General features: G+C 39.0%; 1 protein-coding gene across 1 annotated transcript; it reads right to left on the bottom strand.

Moving 5' to 3' along the window:
* Positions 1-993: 993 nt before the first annotated feature.
* nmnat3 (nicotinamide nucleotide adenylyltransferase 3) lies at positions 994-20,855 on the bottom strand. The gene is made up of 5 exons (XM_016269211.1): positions 20,778-20,855; positions 19,436-19,575; positions 12,955-13,138; positions 9,903-9,964; positions 994-2,249 (listed from the first exon to the last, which is right to left on the bottom strand). The coding sequence occupies exons 2-5, from the start codon at positions 19,542-19,544 to the stop codon at positions 1,855-1,857; spliced, it is 750 nt and encodes a 249-aa protein (XP_016124697.1). The 5' UTR covers positions 19,545-19,575; positions 20,778-20,855; the 3' UTR covers positions 994-1,854.
* Between the last annotated feature and the right edge of the window lie 70 nt (positions 20,856-20,925).

Below are 20,925 nucleotides of genomic sequence, written 5' to 3'. Positions count from 1 at the left end.
GGGTTAAAAAAAATTAAACTAAATTAGATCTATGCTGTGGACAAAAGATCTTTATACTAGATATGGTATATGGTTTGGACCCATCAACGCAAACTTCTTTCTTTTTTTTGTACAATTATGTACATATTAATGCAAACATATACATCTCACAACAGTAATAGAAAAAAAAAGTGGAAAAGGGTATATATACAGAGAGAGAGAGAGAAAACAAGTGCATGTACATGGGTTAAAAAAAATTAAACTAAATTAGATCTATGCCAGGGATGAAAACATGAAAACATATTATTAACCAAATTAAAGTGACATAGAGCTTCATAGGTATTTTTAGCTTTTCTGTTTCTAATATTGTGCAAAGTAGTACCACATTGTTTAATTTCTTTTATAAAAAATGTTCACAATTTGGCTCAGCTTTAGCCCATTTCTTTACATGAATATGATATTTTCCAAGTAAAATAATTAGTTGTGTAAGAAAATAAATTGTACTTTTAGAATCAATGGTATCTTGTACAAAAACAAATATGACATCATTCATTTCTATTTGTATTAATGTTCCACACATCCCCATCATCGCAAACTTGGATGAGATATCACACCATGTAATTACGTCACTTAAACTCTTGAGCGATGTAGGGAATAGACCGGGGCTAGTTGTCACAAGAGCTGCATCAGCTATAACGTTTTGATAGGCAAGTTCTCAAATGTGTTTTAAATGTTTTACATATAAAGTAATCTATTATTCAATATTAATCATGAATATGTATTATTAATGCAGTGTTTCTAGGTTACATGTTTGCGGTTTCATAATAGTTATACCGTTTATATTTAACTGAAAAGATTATAATGTTTAATGGTAGGTCCCATTGTGACAACTTACCCCATATAATGTAGCAACATGCTACTGATAACAAAAAATACTCTTACACATAATGCAGATTTCTTTAATATAAAATAGCAAATAAAAACTATTTCAATTCTCTTCTTAGATTAATTCACATAAAATACATCATTTTGAAGTCTATTTGTTCTTTAAATAAAAGTAGGTTTGTGCTTGATATAAGATCAAATTGCATTGTCACTCCTTTCATCTGTCAGTTAAAAGTGTCTGATGCTTTGAATCGGCACACACAGCCCTTCTGTGCAAAGCAGCGGCCATCTAGAAGAGTGGGACTAGTTGTGTTAAATTAATTAATCTGGCTTTACTTTCAAGACAGCATGAATACAGGCCTTTTTAAAAACCCAAACTCCACACACAAAGACTGTCAGCAGGAGGGCTTCAACACTGCAAAAACACCCTTAAAGCAACTAGCCGGTTTGAGCCAAAACTCACAGTCAGTGGTACAAGGAAAAAGAAACGATTCAGATAGACATCGCTTCAAATCTCTCAAACTACATTCTTCCATTTTATTTTGTCTGAAACTCTTTTTTTCCCCCACCGACAAAGCTTGATGAAACATCTTTAGGGATCTGACAACATGAATGACGCTTTCTGTGCAAATGGAAATGGAAGAAGCAATGTTTGCTCTCCAAAGTGTAAAGGCTCTGTTATTTATCTTCCTTGTGACATTCAGCAAAAGTCAACAAATCCCAGACCTGCCGAACATAGACCTACTGCTCTGCAGTGATCTGGCAAATCTAACTCCTGCAGAGACAGGATAAATTCCTAAATCCCTCTCCACACATTACACTAGGAAACCATGGTCATGGATAACGCTCACTTTACACAAGACAAAATATGCAACTCCTCTAAAGCTGCTTTCGCATCTTCAAAATGAAAAGTGAGAGAAACATGTAATCTTTTGAAACATATTTTGCTATTACTTGTGACTAAGACCACTGGAGGCTATTTCTTATACATCAGTCTTGTATTGTTTGCTTGGTAAGAGGTCTTAGTTTAACGTCTTTGTTCTTCATCTCACTGTCTTGTGTATAAAGGTTGTGCTCTCTCATGTAATCAATGACCGAGTCTGGTAAGATATATTTAACACTCTGGCCTCTCCGCAGGGCTCGTCGGACCTCTGTAGCACTGATCTCATTTTGGACCCACTCCCGAACCAGAAAGATGTTCCGCCGGTGCCTGGACAACAAGTCGGACTCATGTATAGCCCGGTCTGGCTGCAGGCTACCTCGGCTCACGCAGACCAGTCCAAAGCGGCCCACCACCTCCTCTACGTGATCATCCCTCCACAGACCAGGCACCTTAAACGTGTCCATGAAATCTGCTCCACAAAGCAGCTTCAGCTGAGGAACCTCTGTAGGGGAGAAAGTGATCACATTAATGACTGTACGGTATTTTTTATCTAAATTAATTAAACAGTTACCTGAAAATTTAAATTTGCTTAAAGTTACTCAAGATGTGAATTAGTTTGTTTCTTTATCAGAACAGATTTGGAGAAACCATTATGTCACTTGCTCACCAATGAATCCTCTCTATAGTGAATGGGTGCCGCCAGAATGAGAGTTCAAAGAGCTGATAAAAACATCACAAAAATCCACGACTCCCAACTTTAAACCATTGTTTCTGTCCATAATCCATAATAACACTTCCTCCTGTGAAGAAGTTGTCATGCACATCCAAAATCCAAAAAAATATTTCTTTATAACTGTTTTCGCTGGTAAACTATGCTTGATCTGTGCATATTTTTCCCCTGATTCAGACAATACTTTTTCACTGGAGAAAGCATTATTATAAATAGAAGACTCGTATTTTAGCAGAATGCAATGTTTTTTAGTTAAAATTGTCTTGAAGGATTTGTGTAATATAAACAAGCAGCTTTTCACTTCACAAGGTGTTGATAGACTTGAGTCGTGTGGATTATTGTGATGTTTTTATCAGCTGTTTGGACTCTTATTCTGACGGAACCCATTCACTGCAGAGGATCCATTGGTGAGCAACTGATGTAATGTTACGTTTTTTCATACCGGTTCTGCTGAAGAAACAAATGCCTGAGGGCACATCCAAATCCACCAAAAAATATTTCTTTATAACTGTTTTCGCTGGTAAACTATGCTTGATCTGTGCATATTTTTCCCCTGATTCAGACAATACTTTTTCACTGGAGAAAGCAATATTATAAATAGAAGACTCGTATTTTAGCAGAATGCAATGTTTTTTAGTTAAAATTGTCTTGAAGGATTTGTGTAATATAAACAAGCAGCTTTTCACTTCACAAGGTGTTGATAGACTTGAGTCGTGTGGATTATTGTGATGTTTTTATCAGCTGTTTGGACTCTTATTCTGACGGAACCCATTCACTGCAGAGGATCCATTGGTGAGCAACTGATGTAATGTTACGTTTTTTCATACCGGTTCTGCTGAAGAAACAAATGCCTGAGGGCGAGTACATTTTTATTTCTAAGTGAACTATTCTTTTAAAGGTGATGCAAGTAATGTTAGCTGTTTTGGAACTATTCTACTGTTGTAATTAAAGATGGAGCAGGAGAGCAGCGGCATGTCATCATAATACTGTCAAAGTTGTCAAAATAAACGGCAGAAAACTGACAACTGCTTATGAAGCTGAATATGGAGCTTAACATGAATGATGGCAGTGTAAAGAGCCTAGAGCTGTCACAGAGACTGATATTATAATTTAGACGACTGAAATCAGTGATACCTAACAGAGATTTTCTGAGTGCCAGATTTTCTGAGAACCAAGTGCTTCTGAACAACAGCAATGTGATTTGTCATCATTTATTTGCCCGCATGTCTTTCAAGACGTATTATTATTTGTACATCCATGAAGCACAAAAGGAGAAATTTTACAGGATGCCCACATTGTTGTTATTGTTAAATAAAACTATTAAAACTACTTTTTGGTATTTGAAAATAAAGCTAAAATATGACTATTAGTTAAAAAACTTAAACTTGAACAGCAATGAATAAGTTTGTTAAGTTTAAGTATTAAAATTACTATAACTAAGAAGTTATATAGATTGAAGTTATATAGAATAAAAATACAAAAACAAGAAAAAAGATAAAAATTACTAAATTACTAAACATTTAAAATACGTTAAATACTTATAATAAAGACACTACGTCCCTACGTGTGTCTCCTGCCTGTTCTGTCCTGGATTTACCCTTGTGTGGATTTATTAAAGACTATTTGCATTCATCTACTTCGTGCGTTTATCTCACTATAGCGTGACAGAAGACGGGACCTAGAAGTGAAAGTAATGTGGCATCTTTTCCCCGCGTTTTTTTTGTGTTATTATGGTCGACCCAGAGCCCAGCCTACCACCACCCTGCTTTGCGGAGCTACAGTATGAGCCCACCGCTAACGGAGATCCAGAGCCTGCTGCGACTGACGAGCCATCACCGAGGAGAGCGACAGAGCTGAGGATCGCCCCGGAGCCAGAGCCTCAATCGACGTCAGTCCAGGTGCGTGAGCCGATTGTTAGACACACGACGGTGAAAGAGTCAGTAGGGAGCGAGGGCACGGAGGATTGCCCTGACCTCCGCTATGGGTGAGCTGAGGTTGCGCTCAGAGGATATGCTTTGTCTTCTCCCGCCATCATCATCTGTCTGTCCCGTCACGACCACGGAGGTTGTGATTGAATCTTCTGTCTGTCCCCCGCGTTTTTTTTGTGTTATTATGGTCGACCCAGAGCCCAGCCTACCACCACCCTGCTTCGCGGAGCTACAGTATGAGCCCACCGCTAACGGAGATCCAGAGCCTGCTGCGACTGACGAGCCATCACCGAGGAGAGCGACAGAGCTGAGGATCGCCCCGGAGCCAGAGCCTCAATCGACGTCAGTCCAGGTGCGTGAGCCGATTGTTAGACACACGACGGTGAAAGAGTCAGTAGGGAGCGAGGGCACGGAGGATTGCCCTGACCTCCGCTATGGGTGAGCTGAGGTTGCGCTCAGAGGATATGCTTTGTCTTCTCCCGCCATCATCATCTGTCTGTCCCGTCACGACCACGGAGGTTGTGATTGAATCTTCTGTCTGTCCTGAATCGACCACGGAGGTCGTATTTGAACTCTCTGTGTGCCTTGAACTGTCTGTCAGTCTGGAAATATTTGTCTGCCCTGAACTATCTGCCTGTACTATAACGACCACGGTGGTCGTTGCCCTGTCGCTGGCGCTCACGGTGTTGGAAGTAGCCTTATGGTGTGTGTGTTGGCAGCACACACCGTGACAAATCCTCCTGAGCATTCTGAACTCCTGCCCAGCCTCCCTCTTCCACCTCCTCTGTATCAGTCCTCACCATCGCCACCGCTGTCTCCTGGCAGTCCCTCAGCTTACCATCTGTGCGGTGGGATAACCGCGGGTCTGCCAGTCTCCACTGGCATTGTGGCTGGAGGATCCCTCGTTTCCGCCTCCAGCCTCTGAGTCCCGGACTCCGCCTCAGCCCTTCGACCCACCAGCTCCACCATGGCTCCTAGTTCCCTCCTCTCCACAAGTTCCGCCGGGCTCCCTCGTCCCTCCGGCTCCGTCTTGGTCTATGGTCGACCATCTGCCGCCTCGGGACTCCACTCCTCCGGCTATACCTCGTCCCTCTGGCTCTGTCAGGCTCCTCCTTCCCTCCGGCACCACCTTGGTCCTCTGTTGCTCCGGCTCCACCGCGGCCTTCCAGATCCCCACCTCTGCCTCAGTCGCCGGAGCCATCTGCTCCGCCTTGGCCCTCCGGATCCTCCCCGTCGCCCTGGCTCTTTCGGCTCTCCGTCTCCCCCTCGGGCTCCACCATTACCTGCTCCGCCGCCGTCCGTCAGCCCCCTAGAGCCGTCAGCTCTTCCTCCATCACTGCTCCGCCTTGGCCCTCCGGATCCTCCCCGTCGCCCTGGCTCTTTCGGCTCTCCGTCTCCACCTCGGGCTCCACCATTACCTGCTCCGCCGCCATCAGTCAGCCCCCTAGAGCCGTCAGCTCTTCCTCCATCACTGCTCCGCCTTGGCCCTCCGGATCCTCCCCGTCGCCCTGGCTCTTTCGGCTCTCCGTCTCCACCTCGGGCTCCACCATTACCTGCTCCGCCGCCATCGGTCAGCCCCCTAGAGCCGTCAGCTCTTCCTCCATCACGGCTCCTCCCTCCGTCGGCTCCACCGTGGGTCGCCTTCATGGCCTCCTCTTTCTCTTGCTCCCTCCGGTCTTCTTCCTGGCTCCTCCCTTCGTCTGATCCGCGCTAGCTCCTCCCTCCGTCATCTCCACCCTGGACTCTGTTTGTCGTCCTCCTCCTGGGTGTCTGTCCACCTTGGCCCTCCGGATCCTCCCCGTCGCCCTGGTTCTTTTGGCTCTCCGTCTCCACCTCGGGCTCCACCATTACCTGCTCCGCCGCCGTCAGTCAGCCCCCTAGAGCCGTCAGCTCTTCCTCCATCACTGCTCCGCCTTGGCCCTCCGGATCCTCCCCGTCGCCCTGGCTCTTTCGGCTCTCTGTCTCCACCTCGGGCTCCACCATTACCTGCTCCGCCGCCGTCCGTCAGCCCCCTAGAGCCGTCAGCTCTTCCTCCATCACGGCTCCTCCCTCCGTCGGCTCCACCGTGGGTCGCCTTCATGGCTGCAGCCTGGTTTCTCTTGCTCCCTCCGGTCTTCTTCCTGGCTCCTCCCTTCGTCTGATCCGCGCTAGCTCCTCCCTCCGTCATCTCCACCCTGGACTCTGTTTGTCGTCCTCCTCCTGGGTGTCTGTCCTCCACCTGAACCTCCTCCAGTATTTGTTTGCCAGCCCTTTGCCATCCTCTGTCACCATCCCACATAGAGGGATGGGGAGGGGAGCGAACTGTCACACCCCTGGATTGTTGTATTTTCTTTCCCCATGTGCTCTGTGTGACCTAGTTTCTGTCTCCCGTTCATTATGTCATTTGGTTCAGGTGTGTCTAGTTAATTATCTTCATTTGCCAACTTACTTAAGATGTGTTCTGTTCACTGTTTTCTGTCCGGTCTACTATGTCCCTATGTGTGTCTCCTGCATGTTCTTTACCCTTGTGTGGATTTATTAAAGACTATTTGCATTCATCGTCATCTTCTTTGTGCGTTTATCTCACTGTAGCGTGACAGCAACAAACGGCAAAATAACAAGCATTAATGTTGCAAAATTCATTAAAAAATGACTACAATTTTAGCTGTAAAGCAGATCTTCAGAAGCCAATAATGTCATTATTTAGCTCAATTTAATTTCCATGGTGATTCAATTCGTAATATATAAGCATAAATAATACTAAAATAACACTGAATGTCCAGGCAGCTTTTTCTTAATATAAAGCCAGCAAGTAGGTTGTCAAGTTTCAAAAAGAATGAAAATAAAAGTTCCATTAAATAGAAAATCATTTATATTCTTATTATATTAATTAAAATATATGTACATAAATTGGCCACAAATGACAGTGAAAATAGTAATAGTTTCACAATTTCAAATCAACAACTGTTTTCAAATTTAAAAAAAATTGAATATATTGCTAAATTTTTTTTCTTAAAAATTGCCTGCATGTTCTGTCCTGGATTTACCCTTGTGTGGATTTATTAAAGACTATTTGCATTCATCGTCATCTTCTTTGTGCGTTTATCTCACTGTAGCGTGACAGCAACAAACGGCAAAATAACAAGCATTAATGTTGCAAAATTCATTCAAAAATGACTACAATTTTAGCTGTAAAGCAGATCTTCAGAAGCCAATAATGTCATTATTTAGCTCAATTTAATTTCCATGGTGATTCAATTCGTAATATATAAGCATAAATAATACTAAAATAACACTGAATGTCCAGGCAGCTTTTTCTTAATATAAAGCCAGCAAGTAGGTTGTCAAGTTTCAAAAAGAATGAAAATAAAAGTTCCATTAAATAGAAAATCATTTATATTCTTATTATATTAATTAAAATATATGTACATAAATTGGCCACAAATGACAGTGAAAATAGTAATAGTTTCACAATTTCAAATCAACAACTGTTTTCAAATTTAAAAAAAATTGAATATATTGCTAAATTTTTTTTCTTAAAAATTGTTTTTTATCCCAGTCTTTTGAACCATAATATGTTTCTGTAAAATAAATGCCCTATTGTTTTCTATTGTATAAATGCAAATCTATTTATACATTTTTTTTGTGGCATAGGTGTTCAAATACTGCTGCAGTGATAACAGTGATGCTGTGCAGTTCCAAATTAGGATAACTTTCTGCATCCTACAAAACCTGGAACTCAGAAATAACCTGCAATACTGGAAACTGCACCGTGGAAATTGCATTCAACACAGATTTGGTGTCGGTTAACGGATTTGCATATTTCTTTCAGTGTACTCAGTTGCGAATACAAACAAAAAAACAATGCTATCAATGAATTTCCCCATCTTTCAATATGTTGTAGTGGCTCATAGACAAAATGTTTGACACTCCTTGAACCTCTGCAAAAAAATCTCAATTTTTCTTTCCTCAAAGCTTCATTAGAAATAATTTCTTGGCTAGCAATGCAAGGGCTCGACCTCAGCAGTGCTTTTTACAAGATATGAAAGAATCAATAGCATGCTTTTAACTCTAATTCTCTCACTATAACATGTGTCTGAGAGCTTGCTTTTGTTTGAGCAGGCGTGAATTGCAGGGGGCAGGAAATGAACCTCGGTCGGCCAACTAAAGCTCTTTATTTCTACTCCATGTGACTAAACATAGATCTAAAGAAATGCATGTGCACACTGCATGGGCATGGGGAAATGGCACCCCTTTCATACTTATTCTAATAATGAATACATTATTGAAAAACACCGTAAAGCAAAGCATTGTGAACATTCCAATAAAAACACTAATATTTCCAGACAATCATAAATGGCTTAATTCAGTAAGCGCCAGATTTCTTTGAATCGGCTATAATGGGGTTTGCATGAAAGCAATTTAATCAAAAATAATCCCTGAGATAATTCAACATGAAATCTAAAATGAAAAGGATCTCTAAACGTCTTTTAGGTTAATTCTGACTGATATGTTTATTAATCATTTTAACAGAAGGATGAATACGAGTTTCTTTATGTAATCTTCAGTCCAGGCCATAACTGTTTGTTGTTAGAAAGACAAAAAGCTGTAAAAGTTACATTTTGGTTCACACTGTTCACAGATACCGAACATGAATTCCACAGTGTCACTTCAGTTTTTAACATAAAAAGTGCAAGGTAAGATTTAATTAGCTGAACATGTAATATTTGACAAATTGAAACATAGGCTGAATCATTTGTGTGATTCATGTAATTTAAAATTGAATGTGACGAGACAAGAAATGCTTTTCCTTTAGTGTTGTTGACATATTAGTCATACCAATTAGAGTAAAATAAAAATATTATTTGCAAATTTCAATAAAATTCATGTTTCATAAATACTTAATTTCCTTAAATTTATTTAAATCCTTTAATTATTAAATTCCTTTAAATAAAAAGACCATTTCTACTCTGCCCTTTAAAAAAAAAATTGGACCCACCCCCAATGTTCAAAACATGATTATGGCCTTGCTTCAGTCCACTGCCAAACAAAAGAAATTACACATGAAGGAATAGCAATAGAACAAAGGGGAACAAGCATTGAATAAGGGAGTCCTCTGAAAGGTTTTGAGATAAGAGGGTATTTGTGTGCATGTGTTCTGTCATTCTTGGCACTTGTCTTGTTATAAAGTTGTCCTGGCTATTAATCTCAGCTTCATTAACAGTCCGAGCACGCTTGTCTTAAGCTCAGTCATCCTGTGGAGGGTATTAGGCTTCATTAGCATGCTCCTCTACAGCAACCCCAAATAAAAGCATGGTTGAAAAGAGGCCTAACAGCGCTTGTGCTGGCCAGAAAGAAGACAACAGCCTGTTTTAAATGCATCAGACTTATCAAAAGTGATTAGCAAAAACAGAAAAGGCTTTATTGGGCCAGATAGGAGGTTTAGAGGAAACCGAATTGTAATGAGAGGTTCTTGTGCCAATTTATACAGACATATTGAGAGGTGGGCGGGGCTTACCAGAGACTGTGGGCGGGTCCTTGCTGCTGTGGTACGGAGCAGATATGCGGTCATAGTGGTACCTGTGTTAAGTGAGTCAGGGAGAACCAAACACAGCAGATAGGCAATGGTGAGCATGAATGGCCATACTGTGTAGGTAATCAGCTTATGAATGTAGGAAAAGCTTTACATTCACACTGAATTACACGAGCCTGATAGATGTGTATCTCAACTTCTCCAGTCTCTCACAAAAGGCTATTATAAGCTTTGTTGTTGCTTAAATGCAGATAGGAGTGTGAAACCTTTACATAGAGAATAATTGTTGAGTTAACAGCGCTTTTTGTAACCATATATTGCCCCAAGTATGTGTGTTTAATGTATAAAGTGAATAGCAGAATACGGTATAACAGCTTGTTGTGTACAATACAGTGTACAATGGACATTGGAATTAACCAATAGCAGAACCAATCAGGGATGTGCACCATTCAGAATTTGAATTGGCTTTGAACTGAAGTAGCTAAAAAAGATGTAGAATTGTTTTTAAATTCTAAAGTAATTTTAAAAAGAAATGCAAAGTTTCTCAAGACAAACTTTGAATGTGGACTTCAATAGGCCTTGTTTAACAAAAGCCTTGATTTCTTGAATGTTTAGGCCTGACAGACAGACAGAATGATAGCACGATAAATAGAATGATAGAACAATAGATAGATAGATAGATAGATAGATAGATAGACAGACAGAACGTCAGAACGATAGATAGAACAACAGAACACTACATAGAACAATAGATAGATAGATAGATAGATAGACAGACAGAACGTCAGAACGATAGATAGAACAATAGATAGAACAACAGAACACTACATAGAACAATAGATAGATAAAACGATAGATAGATAGAATGATAGACAGACAGAGACAGACAGACAGATACAATGCTGGTACAATTTGGCCAAAAGGACTCTTATAAGGCACCTAACCAATAAATGCACCTTGTTGCTACCTATGCTGAATAGATTTTGTAACAGAGCCTGTATGTATGAAGCATAGCACTACTGCATGTCCTTTAAAAATAGCAAAAACTCAACCTGGCAATTCATCACATAGGTCAACTTTAAGGGCATATAATCAATTGCGTGATTTCGTCCAATTCTGCCAGGAAGTAAATTACGAACCTAGAAAGACAAAGCCCTGGCACGGGCCCCTGGCGCAAGAGCAGCCATCCTCCTCCCTGGCATCGGAGTATTAATTAGCCACCTAAGGGCATAGCTAGCAGTTGGCATAAAACAAAATCTGAGTGCTCTGAGGGGTGCTTAAACAGTCTCTTGTTACTTTAGTATCTCTTGAGGGATTCAAGAGGAGGAATGGCACGTCACGATGAAGAGAGGGGACAAGAATTTGGCACAGTTGCAAAACGAAAACCACTAGCAGCCAAATACTAAAGGATGACGGGGTACGTGCCCCCTCAGATTTTTGAGCCAAGTAGATTTTGAATGCAGCTTCCAAAAGACAAAAAATAGCCGATTAATATTTTCTATATTTAATACAATCAAACCGGCGTGATTAGAACGTTCAGTGCGTCATATCATCAGCTGCTAAATTCAAATCTGCGTTTGCTGGCTGGCGCTGAGCCAAAGACAGATGCGTTTTTACACTGCGCATTAACCAATCACACACGATGCTGTTGAGCTTATGAATGCAATGACCAATCAGAGGTGTTCAGATGAGTCATTGCTAAAATGCCAGTGTTTTCTTCACTCGCTCACTGTCTGAATACCTCTTTCTGGCGAATTATCTCGTCAAAAACAACAAAGTGCAAATGTGTGTACGAATCTGTAAAATATTAATTTCATACTGTAAACAGCTTCAGTGATTTTAATGGGAGATTTTGAGAGTGCTTGAACTCTAGGCTGTCAGTGAAAATGTTCTTTGATAATGTAAATGTTCTTTGCTCTCTTTCTGTACAATGAAAGTGTTATAATTAGTAGCCTAACTTGCAATGTTTTTATTCACATTAAATATAAACTCAGTCGTATTAAAAATATGTTATGGCATGACATCCATATCTGTTAATTAAGTAAACAGAAAGGTTTTTATGCATAGTTAATAGACTACATTATTAGGTTACTTTGACCATCGCCCACTATAGATCTTGAGAATCAAGATATTTCATTATATATTTAATGCGTTTGGGGATGTTTCGGATAAAAAGGAAAAAATAAATAAAACATAAGTGCTGTTGTGGCTGCTGTGTGTCACATGACAAACCCCCCCCCCCCCCCCAAACCTCGTGCCCCCTCAAAAATAATGAGTGCATGACGCCCCTGGATAGTAGGGCTGGAATGAGTCACGTCAGCGCATGGCTAATTGATATCTCATACACAGGGAATTTAAGGATTTGACTCCTATAAAGTTTTGGCTTTAGTTCAGCTCTTGATATTTTGAAGATGACAGTGAGTTTGTGAAGTCCTTCATAGAGGGTAATGCACGGTGAATTCACATATAAAGGCAACATATAAAATATAATTACATCTTGAAATATTTCTACAGTAGAGATTGAATATCTATATTCCATATTTATATACCTTTGCCAATGTGTGTCATTTTTCTTGTATATATTGCACTATATAAATGAGACTTCTGGGTATTCATATGTGAGATGTAACACTCTAATGTGAACCCTCAGTTAATTTAAGAGGAGGATAAGCCTACATCAGACGTAACTGTATGCTGTATAATAAACTGTCATTCATATTAATAACGCCAGTATGTTTAACATTTGAACAGTGCTTTTGAAGTAAAGAAAAAAAGCAACTTTCCTATCATCAAAGATGACTCTATCGCTGCACTTCTGAGCAGTTTCTGGGATAATGGAGGTGCAATCAGCATTTAGCACCCCATCTGTCAAAACCGGTTAATGTTTCCTTTACAGCCAGTGTCCCAGTTGTGTTAAAAGACTCCAGAAAGTTACTTGCCTTGTCAAACTTTTGACTGGATAAATGATTTGCGTTAGTCATGGTAAGAAGCCGATGCAGGACACTTTTGTAAAATTGTTCTTTATATGTATATTCACCTCAGGGTCACCACAGTTTCTGTCCAATCCTCCTGCTGGCTCTCCCAGTCGTCTACAGAAACCCAGTCAGAGCTCTGCAGGGCAAGTCTTGCCATAGCAAGTCTGTGTTTCGAAGCAACAAGACCCTGTTTACCATAATCATCACCGACAGGAGATACAATGCCACCCACCACATGATACAGACCTACGAGATGGAGAGAGACAACATATCCCAAAAAGAGTCAAGAACATCAGATGTTAAATATAGGTCACACTTCATTTTAAGGTCCAATTCTCCCTATTAACAAAGCATTAACTATGATTTTTGGCTCAATAAACTTCTAATTTGCTGCTTTATTAACAGTTAGTGAGGTAGTTGTTAAGTTTAGGTATTGGGAAGGATTAGGGATGTAGAATATGGTCATGTAGAATAAATGCTTTATAAGTAATAATAAACAGCTAATATGTTAATAAAAGGCATGCTAATAAGCAACTAATTGAATTGATCCCTATACTAAAGTGTTACCCAAATATAAAGCATTTCACAGTTCCTGTAGCTCAAACATTATACCAATGCCAACAAACGTGTTGAATTCCCAGGAAAAGCATGAACTGATAAAACGTCTACCCATACTGCAATGCAATAAAGGAATAGTTCACCCATAAATGAAAATGTGCTGAAAATTGACTCACCCTCAGGTCATCTAAGCTGTAGATTCGTTTTTTTTTCTTCATCGGATACAGGCGGGGCGGATTGGCCATCTGGCAATTCTGGCAAATGCCAGAGGAGCCGGACCATTTTGTTTAATGTGGGCCGGTCAGATTTTTTCTAAATATATATAAATAAAATTGTTTTTACGGGCCAACCAATAGAACGGGTTTTTATCGCTTGCACGATTTCTCTATGGTTATAATAATAATGATGTTAATAATAAATAAATGTTAAGCATTTGGCCCAGTCGGCTACGGCCGGCTGCCTGGTCCCGAGATGTGCCGACCGAACCGTTCAGTCAAAATCAAGCACGTCATCAGAGAGATTGCATCACGAGCTAATTTTCAGTAAAAGCTAGATGATGGACCGTAAAAAAGGAAAGGTGGTGCAGAAAAACTTTGAGAAAGGAAAAAAAAAGGGCTTAAGTCTGATGCTGCTAAATGTGTAAAATTAACCGAACTCTTTTCAAAAGGTTTAAATTCGGCTGCTGCAGCGGAGGACAGTTAGTGCCACAGAGGTAAGAAGAAAACAGAAAATACAGCTAGAACAAGTCATTTTCACACTACTTCTGCCATTTAGCTCCTGTTTCTTTTAGCTCCTGTTTCTTTAGTAGCCTACATTGTATTAAACAGTTGTAAGCTTAGCATAGAACCCCAGTATATTTTAAAATGTCATTGCTTCATGATAATTGGTTAACTTAAGTGTTAACGAGCCTGTTAGCTACTGAATTGCGTGACTGAAATATCAGCAGATAAAGTGGGATTTAGGGTAAAAACTGATGTAGGCTACTTGCAATATAGTCTAACACATGAGGTAGTTGTTAAGTTTAGGTATTGGGAAGGATTAGGGATGTAGAATATGGTCATGTAGAATAAATGCTTTATAAGTAATAATAAACAGCTAATATGTTAATAAAAGGCATGCTAATAAGCAACTAATTGAATTGATCCCTATACTAAAGTGTTACCCAAATATAAAGCATTTCACAGTTCCTGTAGCTCAAACATTATACCAATGCCAACAAACGTGTTGAATTCCCAGGAAAAGCATGAACTGATAAAACGTCTACCCATACTGCAATGCAATAAAGGAATAGTTCACCCATAAATGAAAATGTGCTGAAAATTGACTCACCCTCAGGTCATCTAAGCTGTAGATTCGTTTTTTTTTCTTCATCGGATACAGGCGGGGCGGATTGGCCATCTGGCAATTCTGGCAAATGCCAGAGGAGCCGGACCATTTTGTTTAATGTGGGCCGGTCAGATTTTTTCTAAATATATATAAATAAAATTGTTTTTACGGGCCAACCAATAGAACGGGTTTTTATCGCTTGCACGATTTCTCTATGGTTATAATAATAATGATGTTAATAATAAATAAATGTTAAGCATTTGGCCCAGTCGGCTACGGCCGGCTGCCTGGTCCCGAGATGTGCCGACCGAACCGTTCAGTCAAAATCAAGCACGTCATCAGAGAGATTGCATCACGAGCTAATTTTCAGTAAAAGCTAGATGATGGACCGTAAAAAAGGAAAGGTGGTGCAGAAAAACTTTGAGAAAGGAAAAAAAAAGGGCTTAAGTCTGATGCTGCTAAATGTGTAAAATTAACCGAACTCTTTTCAAAAGGTTTAAATTCGGCTGCTGCAGCGGAGGACAGTTAGTGCCACAGAGGTAAGAAGAAAACAGAAAATACAGCTAGAACAAGTCATTTTCACACTACTTCTGCCATTTAGCTCCTGTTTCTTTTAGCTCCTGTTTCTTTAGTAGCCTACATTGTATTAAACAGTTGTAAGCTTAGCATAGAACCCCAGTATATTTTAAAATGTCATTGCTTCATGATAATTGGTTAACTTAAGTGTTAACGAGCCTGTTAGCTACTGAATTGCGTGACTGAAATATCAGCAGATAAAGTGGGATTTAGGGTAAAAACTGATGTAGGCTACTTGCAATATAGTCTAACACATCAAAAACCTATAGCAATAGTCATAGTACTATAGACATTTGTAGTGAACTTTACTTTGAATATGTAGATAGTCATATATTAAAATAAAACATTGAGCATGCATACAGTACATAAGTTTACAGTATGTAATTAATCCTTAGGTAGGGTGGACTGCAGAGTCAAGTGTCATGGTGGTAGGAAGACACAATGAGAGACACACACCCCGATACAGATGCTTCCAGTTTCTTAATAATGTGGCTCTAATTAACTATTAGGATAGGAGGAACCTGTGCCTGTGTCACACACACAGAGAGAGAGAGAGAGATCACACTCACACACACACACACACACAAATGCACATACTAGCAACACTTTAGCATACTTTAATTCACAAATAATTGTATATCAAAATGGATTTACTGCTGCTACTATTTATAGTTTTTGCTATATATTCTATTCCCTTTTTTGCTATTATTAAGTCCTATACTGCGTTCATTAACTAGGATGTTGCTGGAATCAGTACAGCCAGAGACCCCTGGTCTTTCAACACCAGTGCTGTGAGGAAGGATGGTACAGTAGCCCTAGCAGAGACAGGGAGGAGTATGGTAGAGGTAGGAAAAACCCAACGGACAGACAGTGACAACAAAGAACAAAATACTGTAGAGAATGACAGTAACAGCAGACAAATGGCATAAACAGACAGCACACAGACGCTACAACATCCTCAGATTCTTTTTCTTTTGTTTTAACTGTATGTGTAAATTTGTTATAAACGTGTGCTCTTTAAAAAGTAGTAAGCATTGTTTTCCAGACACATACATTAAATGTTTAAATATCTGTTACATATATGGTACTGCTTATATTATTTCACCATCTGTACACAAATGTAAGTAGTGAATGCATGTCTCCGTGGGTGGGGCTGTGTCGGTGTGGTAATGTGGGCCGGTGTGGCTACAGTGCCAGGGCTGAATTTTTGTCCCAGTCCGCCCCTGGATACAGGAGAAATTTGTTATCACATCACTTGCCCACCAATGGATCCTCTGTCTGCAGTGAATGGGTGCCGTCAGAATGAGAGTCCAAACAGCTGATAAAAACATCACAATAATCCACACAACTCCAGTCCATCAATTAACATCTGAGAAGCAAAAAATTTTGTTAATAAACAAAACCATCATTAAGATGTTTCTAACTTCAAAACGTTGATTTTACCTAAACTGTGAGTCTTCTATATAAGAAAAACAGTCTAAAACAGTTATAAACAAACAAGTTGGTGGATTTTGATGTGAGGAGACAACTGGAGGAAGCATTTTTATGGATTATTGACTGGTATTTTGGGCAGAAGCTACGGTTTAAAGTCAAAACACCTTAATGATGGGTTTGTTACTTATGAACATGCAGCTTTTCGTTTCACAAGACATTGATTGACGGACTGGAGTGAATTACTTATGGATTATTGTGATGTTTTTATCAGCTGTTTGAACTCTCATTCTGACGGCACCCATTCACTGCAGAGGATCCATTGGTGAGCAAGTGATGCAATCTACATCTTGAATGACCTGAGGGTGAGTAAAGTTTCAGCCCATTTTCATTTTTAGGTGAACTATTCCTTTGAAGCACCCAGCGTATGAATGAAATCTAAATAATTGCTGGATTATTAAAGAGACGTTGATTCCTTTTCTAAGTGCTGCAGTTTCACAAGTTTCCAGCCACTCTTGAGGTAATATAATACGCAAGCTATTTTGGTAACTTGTTATGCTATATCTGCAAGCAGTTTTAGAGTACACTGTGCACAGTAAATAAACAGAAGTAAACATGTCAGCGTGCCAGCACCATGCAGAGTTTTTCGAGAGGCGCGGTTACACCACGTCTACACTGCAAGCTAGCGGTGCAACACAACAGTGTTCCAATTATAATCAACAAAACTTGAAATGCTTACTTGCATTGTAGACACGGCGTTACAGCAGCTACAAAGCCTTTTTTTTTTGCTGGTGACGCTTGGGTATGAAGTTATGCAAGTATATTTTCACTGAGATCAGAGCGCTAAACATTAAAACTGGCCATTTGTCACGCATTCCTTACAGCTTTATATAAAGAAAAGCCTCTGCATAATAAAGATATTTTTAAACCTATAAAGCAAGCCGTGTTATATACACACATTTTTAAGGCCTCTAAATTACTAAAATGATCAAACCTTTGCTGAACATTATTTATGAGAAAATAATAAAATGACACGTCAGGCTTTTTAGGAATGTTTATATTTATTCTCCAATCATATTTATATTGCAGCACATTATATGTTTTGCCCTTAGGTGAACTATTCCTTTGAAGCACCCAGCGTATGAATGAAATCTAAATAATTGCTGGATTATTAAAGAGACGTTGATTCCTTTTCTAAGTGCTGCAGCCCTGCAAAAGTTTCTAAGCCACTGCACACAAATTAACACAAGCTTTGCATACTCAGGCGGACTCTAATGAGTTGCTGAATGCTTAATGTTTTTGCAAAATAATGCTGTAATTTTGCATAGTCGAGATGAATTCACATCATACTGCAATTGTTTTTGCAGTTTCTCATTTAGCTGCGCATGCAAGACATTATAAAACAGAATTCATCCATAAAATTCATTTTTAAAAGTCAGTTTTAATCTTTCATAAAAATGGCAAGAAACCACAAACAAGTTTCCAGCCACTCTTGAGGTAATATAATACGCAAGCTATTTTGGTAACTTGTTATGCTATATCTGCAAGCAGTTTTAGAGTACACTGTGCACAGTAAATAAACAGAAGTAAACATGTCAGCGTGCCAGCACCATGCAGAGTTTTTCGAGAGGCGCGGTTACACCACGTCTACACTGCAAGCTAGCGGTGCAACACAACAGTGTTCCAATTATAATCAACAAAACTTGAAATGCTTACTTGCATTGTAGACACGGCGTTACAGCAGCTACAAAGCCTTTTTTTTTTGCTGGTGACGCTTGGGTATGAAGTTATGCAAGTATATTTTCACTGAGATCAGAGCGCTAAACATTAAAACTGGCCATTTGTCACGCATTCCTTACAGCTTTATATAAAGAAAAGCCTCTGCATAATAAAGATATTTTTAAACCTATAAAGCAAGCCGTGTTATATACACACATTTTTAAGGCCTCTAAATTACTAAAATGATCAAACCTTTGCTGAACATTATTTATGAGAAAATAATAAAATGACACGTCAGGCTTTTTAGGAATGTTTATATTTATTCTCCAATCATATTTATATTGCAGCACATTATATGTTTTGCCCCCCCACAATAAAGACTACAGAGGTTTGATCAGAAAACGAAGTATTTATATGATCTTACTAAGACATATTATTGGGAGATACAGACTGATAACTGAATTTTATATGCATTCTATGTAATTATTCTATTCTAAAGTTCATCTTTCAACTTTTTGGCCATATAAATACTATCAAATGAACCAAATTGCATATTTTTGCTCAGTTTGAATAAAACTGTGTTTCTTTCCACCTTAAGCATGAGCCCAAAATGATCCTATATTATACTATAAGGGCCATAAAAGCCTGAACTATCAGATATGATACTCAACAAAAAACATATGCAACCATTTTTTTTGGAAGACTAAATGTTCAATAACTTTTTTTTGTATATTATTTTACTAGTGTTTATATGGCTAATAACAGATTTAGGCACACTTTAGACTAGAATTAAACAAAAAATAAACCAAAATGCAGTTACATAACAGAAATCACTTTAAAGCGACGGGTCCAAAGGGACAGTGGAAAGGAGGCCAATTTTGGCCTGATAACAGATGATGGCCAATTTCAGGTAAATGAACAGGTGGCACCAACCAGTCTGATGCATGTGGTCTCTAGCCAGCTCGAACAGCCGCATGTGCTGGTGGGTAATGGGGTTGAAGGAGCCACAGGCCAGCAAAACCAGAGGAATCCGGCCAGCCATTTCAGTGTCTCACACCACACACTGGATAACACTACAATAAACACAATAAAGACATCACAAAGCAGCTAATATTTGCAATACGAACATAAAATTAAATGTTTTGTTATGAAATCAATAATAATAAACAAATTATGTGATTGATTAATGCAAACTCAAGACTATTTATAAAGTTCACAAACAGGATTAATGAGAGATATACATACAACGCAACATAATTTAACATCCTGCATTGGAAAGTCTGTGAAATATCGATTACTAACTATCCTGCACACATTAACCTTGAATTCATGTTTGTACATGGAACCGAGTGATGTCTAATAATGATTTTGACAGCAACATTTTCTGTAAAATCTTGCACCGTTTTTAGAGCCTGATAAAGCCCTTATTGCACACTTAAAAAAAAAGCTTTATCTACATGTAATATACTCTTAGATAAAGTAATAAATAGACTGTTTTGAAAGCACAGTACTAATTTGTTTGTCAAATCAAGTCAAGGCAAACTATACAGTGGAACAAGTGCAAATTACACACTGGATAAGGCACATTTTGTTGACAAAATTACACTGTCTAAACCATACCCTGTAAACACACATTTATTATTGATTAAAATAGGTAAACAGATGGACGAATGCAGAATACACATTGTGTACATTGCTAATAATAAAAACTGTGCAGTGACAAGGATAAGCAGAGAGAAGTATGTGTTTAAGGATGAAGAGGTTACAACAAAGGATGACTAACCTATGAACATAAAAATCACACAACACAATGTGACCAAACGAAAACACGTGAAACTTAAAGACACATAATAATAATAATAATAATAATAAAATCTAAAGAAGCTGGTCCAGTGACTAAAAAGATACAATGAAAAACTACAGCAGTCATTGCACTTATGGTACAACATTGACAATATCTGATGGCACTTTGAAATATAACTTACTACGATACTGAATGTTTACTATATTCGTGTAATATTGTATTTACATGATATTCCAAGGTGATTCCAATGAATACTACCATGTCAAAAACCAGGACAGTACAGAGAGTAGCAAAATTACTCAAATAAATGATTTAGTGAGTTTGACAGCTGCCAGTTTCTTAACAGTTTCTGTGTAGCTTTGGATTATGGCATTTAGAAAACAGCTTTAAACGTATATAATAAAGTTATGACTTCGACAGATGTCACTATTTGACAAACATGCTATTAAACAAAATGTTTAAGGTGTTTACCTTATCCACAGATCTCCTTCAAGTTTATGCAAATGCTACATGCTATAACATTAGCCGTATGTTACACTATTAATGTCCCCAAGAACATTGAAATAGAAAAACACAGTTCCCATCTTTTTGTACGTCAGCGGCCACTTGTGGCGAAAAC

The sequence above is a fragment of the Sinocyclocheilus grahami genome, unplaced genomic scaffold, assembly GCF_001515645.1.
Source record: "Sinocyclocheilus grahami isolate Dianchi unplaced genomic scaffold, SAMN03320097.WGS_v1.1 scaffold50.1, whole genome shotgun sequence".
NCBI lineage: Eukaryota > Metazoa > Chordata > Actinopteri > Cypriniformes > Cyprinidae > Sinocyclocheilus > Sinocyclocheilus grahami.
The sequence above is the reverse complement of the archived record's forward strand: the minus strand, read 5'-3'. Positions and strand labels throughout refer to the sequence as shown.